At 39.5% G+C, this 12,013-nt stretch overlaps 1 protein-coding gene across 1 annotated transcript in view; it reads right to left on the reverse strand.

Annotated features, from left to right (window-relative positions):
* Positions 1–109: 109 nt before the first annotated feature.
* The window catches only part of crybg1a (crystallin beta-gamma domain containing 1a), a 42,295-nt gene continuing 30,391 nt past the window's right edge, over positions 110–12,013 (reverse strand). The window contains exons 6-23 of the mRNA XM_061082968.1: positions 11,383–11,421; positions 11,143–11,261; positions 10,675–10,852; positions 10,106–10,245; positions 8,945–9,071; positions 8,821–8,856; positions 8,082–8,239; positions 7,859–7,985; positions 7,527–7,672; positions 6,323–6,449; positions 5,818–5,847; positions 5,586–5,698; positions 4,727–4,859; positions 4,478–4,617; positions 3,760–3,883; positions 3,487–3,645; positions 1,292–1,454; positions 110–902 (exon numbers count right to left, since the gene is read on the reverse strand). Of these exons, the coding sequence (XP_060938951.1) occupies positions 814–902; positions 1,292–1,454; positions 3,487–3,645; positions 3,760–3,883; positions 4,478–4,617; positions 4,727–4,859; positions 5,586–5,698; positions 5,818–5,847; positions 6,323–6,449; positions 7,527–7,672; positions 7,859–7,985; positions 8,082–8,239; positions 8,821–8,856; positions 8,945–9,071; positions 10,106–10,245; positions 10,675–10,852; positions 11,143–11,261; positions 11,383–11,421 (2,148 nt within the window). The 3' untranslated portion in view covers positions 110–813. The remainder of the gene's footprint in view (positions 903–1,291; positions 1,455–3,486; positions 3,646–3,759; positions 3,884–4,477; positions 4,618–4,726; positions 4,860–5,585; positions 5,699–5,817; positions 5,848–6,322; positions 6,450–7,526; positions 7,673–7,858; positions 7,986–8,081; positions 8,240–8,820; positions 8,857–8,944; positions 9,072–10,105; positions 10,246–10,674; positions 10,853–11,142; positions 11,262–11,382; positions 11,422–12,013) is intronic.

The raw sequence follows: 12,013 nt of genomic DNA on the forward strand, positions 1-12,013 counted from the left end.
ACACCTCAGGAGTTGAGTCGTTAATTCAGATTTCTTTTTTCAAGGGAAAAGAATACTCTTCTGTAGCAGAAGGTTTTTAAAAGCTAAAGAAAAACATGTTTCAAAAAGGTTGGAGCATAGAGAAACTTTTATTTCATGTGTAACAGTTTCCTCTTTTACATTCACATATTTACAATGAACACTGGGCAGCATCATCGTTGCAGTCCTGCTTTGACATTTAAACTAATCTATACACTTGATGCTTATGTACAACCTAAAGAAGTAAAGAACAGTTTGTTTAAAAAGAGTAAAACCTATGAAATCATAAAAATATATCTAAACTTTACAATAGATCTTCTTTGATCCACAGTTATTACAAAAAGAAGACATCATTGGAGCGTAGCGCACGTCGGCTTCATATCGCAGCCATCAGTGTGAAGCATACATTCAGGTTTGTCCGCGATAAGACCAGAGAAACCATGCAGTAGAAAGGTACAGTGGAGTAAAGACAGGTTTGCAGCATTGGAACAGGGCTGAGTTTTCACTCCATGCAGTTCAATCACAGAGGCCATGATGGAGTCTTTGGTTATTGTACAGTGTTTAAAATCAAGAGGCCAAAAATGAGCAACGTTTTATTTACACATTAATTCTTATAAAAGAGGAAACTATTTCATCCGCTGCTTCATAAGTGCATGTTGTCTTTTCAAAGTTAATAATATCAGAACATTGGTCCAGTCAAAGGTTGCACTCCTCAATACGAGGAGGTCCCACCCTGCAGCTGCATCACACGGCTCAGTTCCCCTGTGATGCAGCTGCAGCACAGAGCCTCTCTTCTCACAGCATCTCCAAGGTCCATCTTTGGCTCAGCCTTCTCTCATCAAACGTGTTGAGGATCAACTGGTTCTTGTCATATTGTTGACCACCTGAAACCAAGACGGTAAAACACATGTTTTACATGATGAAACATGAAAGAAAGGTTATATAAAATTCTGTCTATTTGGGCCTAACTACAAAAAACAAGTTGGTAATTATGGAAAACAGATGTAATAAAATCCAAACCATTAAACTCTCTGAACAAACTGGTTAATGCAGAAACTATCTGTCCAGTAAGGAAAGACACTGCAGTGACTGCACTTTGCAACCAGCAATTTTGACTAATGCACCTCCCCAACACACCAGCAGATGGAGCTGCTGGATGAGGACTGTGTCTTAGACAAAGAAACTGTGCCCAAAAGTAATAATAATTTTAATGTATTCCATAAAAATTTGGTCAACGATGATGGGTGGGTCAGTAAAGACAAAGCTCTCTGACCTTTGACCTCCATGACCAGTTCAGGTTTGAGGTGGAAGCGCACCAAGCCGTCGGGTGTGATGTTCCACAGCTGGTTGTCCTTGTTGCGCTCCGGGGAAACACAAAGCCGAGTCCCTGCCATCAACAAACTGCCTGAGGTCTCCAGGAAGCAGTCCTCGACCAGCTGCAGGGAGGGAGGGGGGAGATACATTAGAGAGCTGGTTTAACCAGTTATGATATCACAGCAAATAGACCCTTAACATAATCTACAAGTGATGAAATGGTCCCTGGTTTTATGGTGTCGGTGGTAAATAACCAGTTAGTTGCATATCAGGTGCAGAAAGCGTGGCAGGAGCAGCAGGCAGAGTCAGTGGGAGCTACAGCTGCTCGGGCTCTTACACCAGTTGTTGGATTCTAACAGCAAATCCATGTGATGTCATTATTTGTGTTTGTCTGAAGTTTAATAAATCGTTCAAACTCTTAATCTTGAGTCAGTCACTTTACTGAAAGGGGAAGCTGAACATAATCTAACACTACTATTTAATTTACTGTCTTTGGCACTATTAAGATATTCTGAAATTACTTCTATAGTAAGTTTAAGTGTAAATGTTGCACAGTTGATATCGTGTTTTACAAAATGGCATTTAACTTGTTACTTTTTGCTTTATTTGACTAAACTACATAAATAGTCTATTATTTTTATTATGACTACTACTATTATTATTATTAAATTGAATTATGTATATATAAAATAAGGTGAAATTACTTCATTGTGTGTTAGAGTAGGCATGAACATTTTCAGGACATTCTTAACAATACAGCAATATTACTGATGACTATGATTTTCAATAATTATTTTCACAAAGAAAAAAGTCTTAAGCTAATTTTTTCTTCTATTTTTCTAGGTGCAAAACACAAACTCTAAATTACAGAGCGAGTGCGTGGTGAAAGCTTGAGATACCACCATTGTCACGAATTCACCCTCCTATTAACATTTTTATTTGTCTTATCATAGTTTTGTATATACTAATCCATTTGTCATTTCAGAACTCAGCCACTCCCCTCTGCTCTGCACTTCCTCATGTCACAGATCCCATTACCGGCCCCACCCACAGTAGCACCTGCCTTCCATCAAATCATTAGTCCCCCAGTTTATCTACCTGCCTGTTTCCTTTGTTCCCTGCCAGATCATTTAGTGTGTTTCTAACTAGCTTTCCAGCTTATCCGTGTTTTGCCTGATCTTCACCTTGACCTGCCTTCTCATCCCTGGATTCCCTTTTGCCTGCTCCTTGTCGGATTTGTTTGTTACCTGACTGACTGCCTGGCTTCTGACCCCTGATTTGTTATTAAACCAAGAACTTTGCTTAAATCCAGGACTGCTTCATTGTCGTGCTTTTGGGTTCAGGCCTGCCATTCTGCTCACCCTGACAACCATCCCCTTAGTGTGATGTTTCATTGTAGAAAACATTTTAAACCTCCATCAAAATACACAGGGATAGTAATAGATGGCAATGCAAGATAAATGTACATGATTCTGTGTAAAAAATTCATCTGTTAAAATGTTGATTATATATAGAAAAATACTACATTAAAGTGCTCAATCCTATTGCATCACTACAAACTTGCATTAAATCAGTTTAATTAATACATCCTACTAAAAGACGTCAAACTTGACTGAAAACAGAACCAATGTAGTGGAGGTAGCCAATGGAATGAGGTCTGTAGGGAATATAAGTGATTTCCTGTTTTGGATGTTGCATATGTCGACAAGATTCCACTACAGAGACGTGGGGTTTGTTATTCAGTACTTGTGGGTCAGGTTGTGTTTTTCCTCTGAACACAATCAGACGTGTCTGTTGGGGGAAAGTAGGTGAAAGTTCTCTTCCTTGTTGTTGCGTGTGCGAGCACCACTTATTCTTTGGCTATTGCTCAGCACACATCTTATGACTGAGCTTGTCACTGTGGTGAGAGGGGGGGGGGTGGGATATTCAACTCTTCAGGCAACTCTACAGCTGTTTGGATGTTTGGAGAATTTGGATGTGAATTGTTTGCATTCTGCAGAGCTATGTTAAAGTGCTCCTGTTCACTTCTCTGGTCATAGAGTAGATTTAGATGCTAGCGGCACAAATGTGAGAGTAATAAGACAACTAGATTCCCTCAAGGTGACCCTGACCGGTGTTTTTGCAGGTTTGTGTGTTGTTGATGTAGCTCAGTACCTTGCAACTGAGGTGACCGTCCCGATAGAGCCAGACCTGCTCGACTCCTCCCGTCTCCTCCACAGCCTGAACCCTCATCAGCTTAATGTCATCCAAAGTTCCTGTCAGGGACATTATACATCCTGTCTCCCTGTTCCGCAGGCAGAAGCACATCTGCTTCTGTTGGAGGAAAACACGCACAAGCTCAATATTTGATGTTGTTCATGAATATACGTAAGTAAGATATGAGTTCTACAATACAGGTATTATCATTTCTTATCTCTCCCTGTGTACCTGGTGTAAAGGACGCAGGGATCCTATTTGCTGCAAGCTGCTTAACTTGCACAAGTCAGTCACTTCCCCTGGCTGAACAAGCAGCTGCCGACCACGGTAGTTACTTCTTTCATACAACACCCACCTGGAGAGAAGACAGGCAACCACGCATGTTAGTTCAGATTTATAAATCTGTATGAAAATCCAGGATAATGTACAAATAAAAATAAATACAAAATAACAGTCTGTGTACATTCCAAACTGAGCTCCATGATTTACAGCTGTCATTTTTACACTCAGTGGGCTCCTCACATTTTTGACATCTTAAGTTCTCTCAACATGAACATGTCCAAAACTGAGCTAACACCATTTTTGGGAATTTCATTGTCAAAACTTTTGAAGCAGTTTTAACCCTAACCCTAACCCTAACACAGACCCTTTGCCTCTTTTTTCTCAAAACATCAGTAGCTAAGACTTTGGTTTAAGTGCTTGGGTTAAAATCAATGACAAGTTTTTCTACATACATTTAAAGTACCGAAGAGTTTAATTTATAGAAAAAACACATTTAATAAGCGGTTCAAAGTAGTTAAAAAAATGTATTGTATTGTTTGCTATTTTATTATGTTTCAACCAAGATAAGATAAAATGTTTCTTTTTCCATATAATTTGCGTTAGGATTAAATGGCACCTTTAAGGTTAACGTAAATTTATCAGTAGAAATTTAAAAAGGGAGACCTACATTCCTCCCTCCACCACCAGGGAGCGTATGCGTGTGTCCAGGCCCGCCTGCAGCAGATTCACAATTCCATTACATAACCCCACCCTGCGACCTCTGCAGCCGACCTTACTGAACATGATGATGGAGGGCAGAGACGGCGCCTGGAGACAGGAGAGGGTTTAACTCACTGATATTCTCATATCCAAATCCAAATGGCACAAATATACATTTTCATATTCTTTTCTATATACAGACATATGCTGTACTCACATGTCCAGAGGTGTGTATGGAGCGGATTGTAGAATCTGAGGACAGGAAGCCCATGGCCTGGGTGTTGGGATAGTCTCCCTCCTCCAGCACATACATGTTCTCTGTGAACTGGGCTCCTTCATAGGCCACCCAGCTGAAACAAACACATACACACATAATGGTTGTCATTAATCTTCTTCCATTTTGCCAAATCGCTATAGGCTACGTATGTTTGAAATGACTTCTTACATCACTATTTCATCCATTTAACTCAATGGCACATGTCATTGTCAGGCAATACTTGGCACTCCTAAATACAGTGGAAACTATAACTTACTATTACTAATGTACATGAGTTGTGCAGCTTCTGTGTGAGTAGTCCCAGAACTTGACGGAAAGGTAACAGCGGTTATTTACAAAAAGGGCGATATCACATTGTACGCTCGAGTATGCTCATACTCAGGTTCATGATTTTAATTTGTTATTACTATAAAATGTTTACAAGCTCTAATGTTCAGAAAACATCACTTTCCTCATAGTGTTCATTGCTACAGCTCCTCTTTTCAGCCTCTGTCTGACAGGGATGTTTCTAGCTACTGTCTCTTTAAGAGCCCCCTCCAGTTTAAGCCCAGTCTGCTCGGATTGGCCAACTGGTCCAATCTGTTTTGATTGGTTACTCGCTTCGAGTGCAAGAAGTAAATATCCGCCTCTTCTCTCTTTCACTTTACTTGGCTTTGTTTGGGGGCATGCCAGACAAGCCGCAGGCATATACTTAAATTCTGTCTCTTCTAAACATTAATCAAGAAAACTTGTACAGTATTAAGTCTGCTCTTATACCATTAGGTGTTTACAGCCAACTATAACAAGCATTAATAATTACCTGCCAACCACCACCTTACAGGACCTGGGCATGAAGTCGTCATCCAGAGCTTCTGTGTTCTCCTCCAGAGCCACCATCGTTCCCTGGAAGTCGGGCTCAGAGTAGAGCTGCACCTGTAACATACAGCACCACAACATACACTTTAGTGACCCTGACAACAAACACAACCAGGACGACTGAAGAGAAGTGGTCTTCTCCATTTGATATAAAGCTTTGAATGGATGGATGATACCTTGTATTTTGTTGATCCCATCAGCATCTCCTACAGAGCAGAGAGGAAGAGAGAATTAGGAACATAGGCTCTGCACTATGAGTCTTCTTGGAGACAAATATTTAGTTCTTTCTAAAATGAATTTGAAAGTTTGAACTTCACATTACACATTACACTTCTATATAATAACATCACAATAAAAAAAACATAATCCTGTTTAATGTCTCCGTGAGACCACCTGAACGTGTGTAACATATTCAAAGAAATGCTTGTTTTTGTAATTAAATGCTTAGTCGATACAAGTTGATGTCATAAAATATATTTTTGTACGACTATTTGTCCAAAATCAAAAAAGGGTAAATTTACTTTAATAATAAGAATATGAGAAGCAACATATTCTAATATTTTTGAAACTGGAACCGTTAAATGATTTTGCTTGAAAATGACTCATTGATGCTTTTTAATTGATTTTGAATTGACTGTCAGTCGACTCAGGGTTGCAGCTTCACTACAGATCCCTTCTTACATTGAAGACTGGCTGTATGGATGAGATCTTGAAGTTCTGGGCTCCCCAGTCGTCCGGGCAGGCATACAGGCCTTTCTCCAGCACGTAGAGCTCTCCACTGAATCCAGGCTTCTCAAATGCCACCCATCTGCCAGCGACACACAAAACACAACTTCCTCACATGCACAAAACCACAGTGACTAATTCAGCAGAACCCTTCTATTAGACAAAAAATAATGAATAATACTGTCACTTGACAATCACATGTTGTAAAAGCAGGCCATCGTGATGTGATTCATTCTCTGGTTAAATCACTGACTTGAACCGTGAATCATTAGATGAAGAGGAAGTCTACTCCTCTAAGAGGTTGTAAAACAATTCAGCAGGCGAGGCAGAGCGAAGCAAACACTATAAAGATGTGAAGAATGCAGACGCTCAAACATGCAGTTGACTGACAGATAACGTGTCATATATTAAAGGTTTTATTTGAGATAAAATCATTGACTTTGAATGTGACAATCTGTGCAGTATCAAAGTCCTTATATGCCACACGGCAGCCATGTCAGATCACCTGTCAAATTGGATCCTTCTTTTTGCCTAAACTTCTAATATGTATGTACAGTATATCTACAATAGTTACTGGACATTTACTGATTAAATATCATCATTGTAAATCTTTGCCTTCCAGAGATGGAAGCCTTTGTCAAACCTCACCTTCATGTCACTAACCACTAATCATTTATTAAGGGCTGAATGTGTGTAGGCGTGTGTTAAGTGACAGAACACTTAGTGATGTCTGTGAAGTGAGGAACACAAATTCACAAACTGTAAAGCTGTGTTCACCTCCTTTGTTATGATTAAACAATTATCCATTTATAATTATCTTTGCCAAGGAGGTTATGTTTCCATCAGCGTTTTTCCAGCTCTGCAGGATCCAGATTTTTCCCCCCCAGTTTTTTTACAAGGGTGAGATAGGGCGTTGACTGAGGTATGCACTCTCCGAGCACCCTTCTAGTTTTTTCATGTTTTTGTTTTATTTGAAGTCAGCCGTGGAGTGGTAAGCAGGAAGCAAGAGGGAGAGAATGGGTGTGATTCCCAGCTGGATTCAAACCAGGCACGGCCGTGGCTGTTAGGCGGCATTCACTGGAATTATTCAGCAACCAGGACACTCCCTTTCTAATGAATTTTAACCTTGTTATTGTTTTTCTTTTTTCTTTGGACTTACACTCCACCCATGACGTCGACGGACTGGGTCCTTATTCCATGGCTGATGTCCACCATGTTGAGGATGGGACCCAGTAGGTCGGCATGGAGCCCCAGCTGATCAAAGTTCGGCTCGCTAAAGAGTTTAACATGTGGAGACTGGAAATCCTTCGGAAGAAACAAGTCACATGTAGAAACAATTAGTAAGTGAAAAGTCAGTCCTCTTATTCAAAACTTCTCACTGTGCAGGATTAAACTCTTCCATACAGGACATTTGGTTTTATATAACTCAAGTTCTTGTCGTATCAGCAGAAGAAACTTATGGAAATATGGAAATAAACAAACAGATTTTACTTTGCAAGCAGGCCGAAGGGACTGGATCCCGTCCTCAGATCCTCCCCAGTCACTGAAGTGAGGATATTCCCCCTCCTCAAGGATGTACTGCTGACCCTCGAAGTCGGCCTCCAAATAGCCCACCCAGCTGCAAGGACAAAACAAAGCAATATCATCACATATTCATGATTAAACATGAATTAATAATGTAATAAAGCACACACACAGAGGTGGATTTACTCACAGGCCACCGAGTATCTTTACAGAGCCCACTGAAGGCAATGTTTTCTTATTCTCATCGGGTTTGTCTGATTCCTCCTCTTCTGCTTCTTGCAAATTGTACACATCACCTTCCACTTCTATGCACTTTCCATCAAAGTTGGGTTTCTCAAAAACTAAAGCCTGGAGCAGGGAGGAAGAAGAAGATGAGTTGTCATCATAACCCTAACCCCATGTATTTGTTTTGGGCCCATTTCTCAGCTGAGGTCTTCTGACCTGCTACAGTTTTATAATGAATCTACATTGAAACATTGGAGACATCTCTAAAGTCCGACTGTATGAAAACAAGATAATTTGGTCTTTGCAACACAAAACATATACGTAATTATTTGCATATAGCACAGGGAAGTGAGATCCAATCACAAGTTTTACAGGAGACACATTCAGGACACATTTTAATACTATTTGCAAAACAGACGAGCTCAACACTGTCTATTTGTGATTAAGACGGATAATAATTATACCAGGTCTGAACTAAACTAAACTAGGACCCTGTGCTAAGGGGTAGTACTTAAGGAATTAACGGGAAGAGTTTGCCATGTGGAGATATCCAAACAAAATCTTATCTATGTAGTTGGCTACTACTTTTATAAGAAGGAGAGAGATAAGAAGAGATGGTGACAGAGAAAAAGAGGAAGCTTGGTGTAGTTTACATTCACCGCAGATATTCATAGATACAGGAGTTGTTATAATGCAAAACGAACCTTGACAGCATGCGGATGCTCCACCCTTATTGCTCCCTGGAATGAAGAGACACAGATTATTAACTAAAAGACAAGCAACAAGATGACATTATACAAGAAACAATGCATGCTTCATGTGCTGTACCATTCGGAGGGGTCTGAGCGAGCCGATGAAGGGCTCGGCGAAACCCCAGCCCTGTGGGCAGGGGTACTCGCCCACCTCCAGCACTCCTACAAAACCTCCAAAGCCTGGATCGGTATACACCAGCCAGCTACAGAGGGGAAAAAAGGAGAGTAAAGGTGAGAGGGTGAACATATGGAGTGTAATGAACCTTTCGTGACCTTTTTTCTTCACAGTTTTTTCTGATCCTTTTACAGAGTGAAGGGACTAAAAACATAACTTTCACTCTCTACAAGCCATGAGCCAGTTGACATGCTAACCATCAGTTATCAGCAGCACAAGCCCTGCGGCCTGCATTCCTTCACAGACACAAAACAGATGCTGCACACACACAGACCCTTCCCCTGCAGAACACTGGAAAATTACATCATTGTGACCTTTTTTTGATGCAAACTTGGCCACTTATTGGGCATCAGATATATAGTACTATGTATGGGATGTTCCCATTATGCAACACCATCAGTTACATATGTTCCCTGTTACTATAAATGAGAGACATAGCTTTTCTCCTATTTATACCTATTATGTTCTTAAATAATATTAAATATATAATTAACAAATGCTTAAATATCTACCTTTTTAATATTATAGAAAGTAATTTGATACATTCTTAATATATACTTCTACTACTCCATCCTTTCCATCCTCTATTCCCACTAGTATACCAAACCTTATCATAATAATATATACTCAAACCCCCTTTTTTTCCTTTTCTTTTCATTGTCTCTTTTATACTTTAAACTTTAACTTTCTGGCAGAGGTAAAAAATTAAAAAATAGGGAAGAACAGAAAACTTAATTCCCCTGTTTTGTTTGTTTGGTTTGTATCTGTTGTTGTTATTGTTATTGTTATTATGTCTTCCTTTCCTGGACATTTAAGTATTAATTTCAGGTTTCAGTTCTTACTAAGTCCTAAACCTGTGTGCGCACAAACAAATCTAGTACATTTCCTTTCCTTTTATCTTTGGTGTTTTTTCCTGTTGCTATAGCAGTTTATATTTTATCCAATATTTTATCCGTCATGTTAATTCCATCACCCTGTAATCAGGTCTATTTCATCATGTCTCACCGGTTATGTCGCATTTCACCAAATAAAAAGGGATAAAAAGTGCACAGCTGAACTTACACTCCAGAATGGACCTTGATGGAGCCAGTGGTCTGAGGCATCGCATAGGAGCCGATCTCTACAGCCTCATCACAGTAAGATGCCATCCTCCCCCTCCCATCAACCTCTGTAAACAGGTCGATCCGGGCCATGCTGTAGTCCTGCACAACAGAAAGTAAATATTTAACCGTTTGAGAAAGTCTTTAATTAGAAAAAGAACAAATAAGGATGGGCAAATGTTGTAAACTTGCATAGCAATACATAAGAAACTTATCTTTTCTAAATGTCTAAATATAGGAGCTCCACCAACATGTAATACAATCTAAACTGGACAAATGAATTCAGAATCTGTGTAATCAAAGACTAATTTAAGAAGAGCATGAAACTGAGCAAATGTGAAATGTGCTTTATCAATATTTGATTGATATCATAGATTTTATAAAAAAAGATGAACAACTTGTTTCCACTTCCTCCAATTTTTAAAATATTGAGCTAAAACTTCAAGGATACACAACCCTACAGGACAAACAGTAACACAAACAACATGGATGCAGTATCAGGGAACAAGACAAATGAACCAGGTAACTTACTCTCACTGCCAGTCGGAGAGAACCTATGACCATGGGTGCAGTTGGAACAGGTTGCCCATTCTGGTCCAGTGTTGTTGGAGTGTCCTGATCCGCCCATATGTTCACTATCTGCTCTGATGGCCCTTCCTCAAGCGCTATGACACGGCCCTTGAAGCCGGGTTTCTCATAGAGAAGCCAGCTGAAGAGAGATGAGGAGAGAAACTTATTAATGTTACCATGTGAATAGATGAAGGGACGGTTCATCTGCTACATCACTGCTGTGGAGGCTCCAGGAGATACTGTATATGTTTATGGGAACATAGAGAAAACATGGACTGGATTGGAGAACAAACGACAACCTCTTCTGAAAACAAGCTGAAGCAAACATCAAACTTTAACTATTTAAGATACGATACTCATCAGTGACACTTTCACGGTTACAAACAGAAAATCATTTTCTCATAATAACTTTAACAAGGAGACCCTTACCATCCTCTGATGACTCTGACTGAGATGACAGAGGACAGCTTCATCGTGGTGGCATCTTCCACATCACAGAAGAACTCCATCGCTTCACCTCCAAACTGAGCTTGTTCGTGTACGACAATCTGGAAATCAGGAAAATCAGGAAACGTGAAAAGACATTTCATTACAACTTTTCGCTTTTTTATTCCAGTGCAAGAAAGTAAGAAAACATAAAAACAAGTGTGTAACGTTATTTAATCCTACCTTTCCAGGTCTTTTGTGGATTCCTCTTACTGCAGGAGTCTGTGAGGAAAGGTAATATTTCAATTAGGAATTTTTGTAAAAGGTATATCGAACAAAAAAGACAAAGTCAACCATTAATACATTAACTTAAGCCAAGTATTTCAAACATCGGTTTTCATAGAACAATGTCATTGCTGTAAATGTGTGCTTTTTATTTATTTATTTTCCATAACTGATTTTTGTCATTGATTGCAGTGTTTCTGTCTGTTATATTTAAATCTGTTTTGTCAATACGTTGAGCTAGCCTACAATCCTTCTACATACCAAATATCATTTACAGAACTACCCCTGGAGTACAAGAATGAGGGAAAATATACATTTTGATTGGCAGAAGCCAAAGCGAAAGAGAAATAAACCTGAGTGTGTAGGAGGTATTGTAGTGTACATTGTTATCCTTTAAACAAACAAATGTGTTTTTGCATTGTTCTACTCTATTTGCATGTCGATGCAAATATCTCATCATGATGTGACAGTGAATCCTTTGATGAACAGATCTTGGCAAAGATTTACTGTGCAGAATTCCAGATTGAAGACATGTGCCTTTTCACGTGTCCTCACTTGCAAATGATTCATGACTTATTTGCAACTTCAT

Source organism: Limanda limanda, chromosome 12, assembly GCF_963576545.1.
Source record: "Limanda limanda chromosome 12, fLimLim1.1, whole genome shotgun sequence".
Classification (NCBI taxonomy): Eukaryota; Metazoa; Chordata; class Actinopteri; order Pleuronectiformes; family Pleuronectidae; genus Limanda; species Limanda limanda.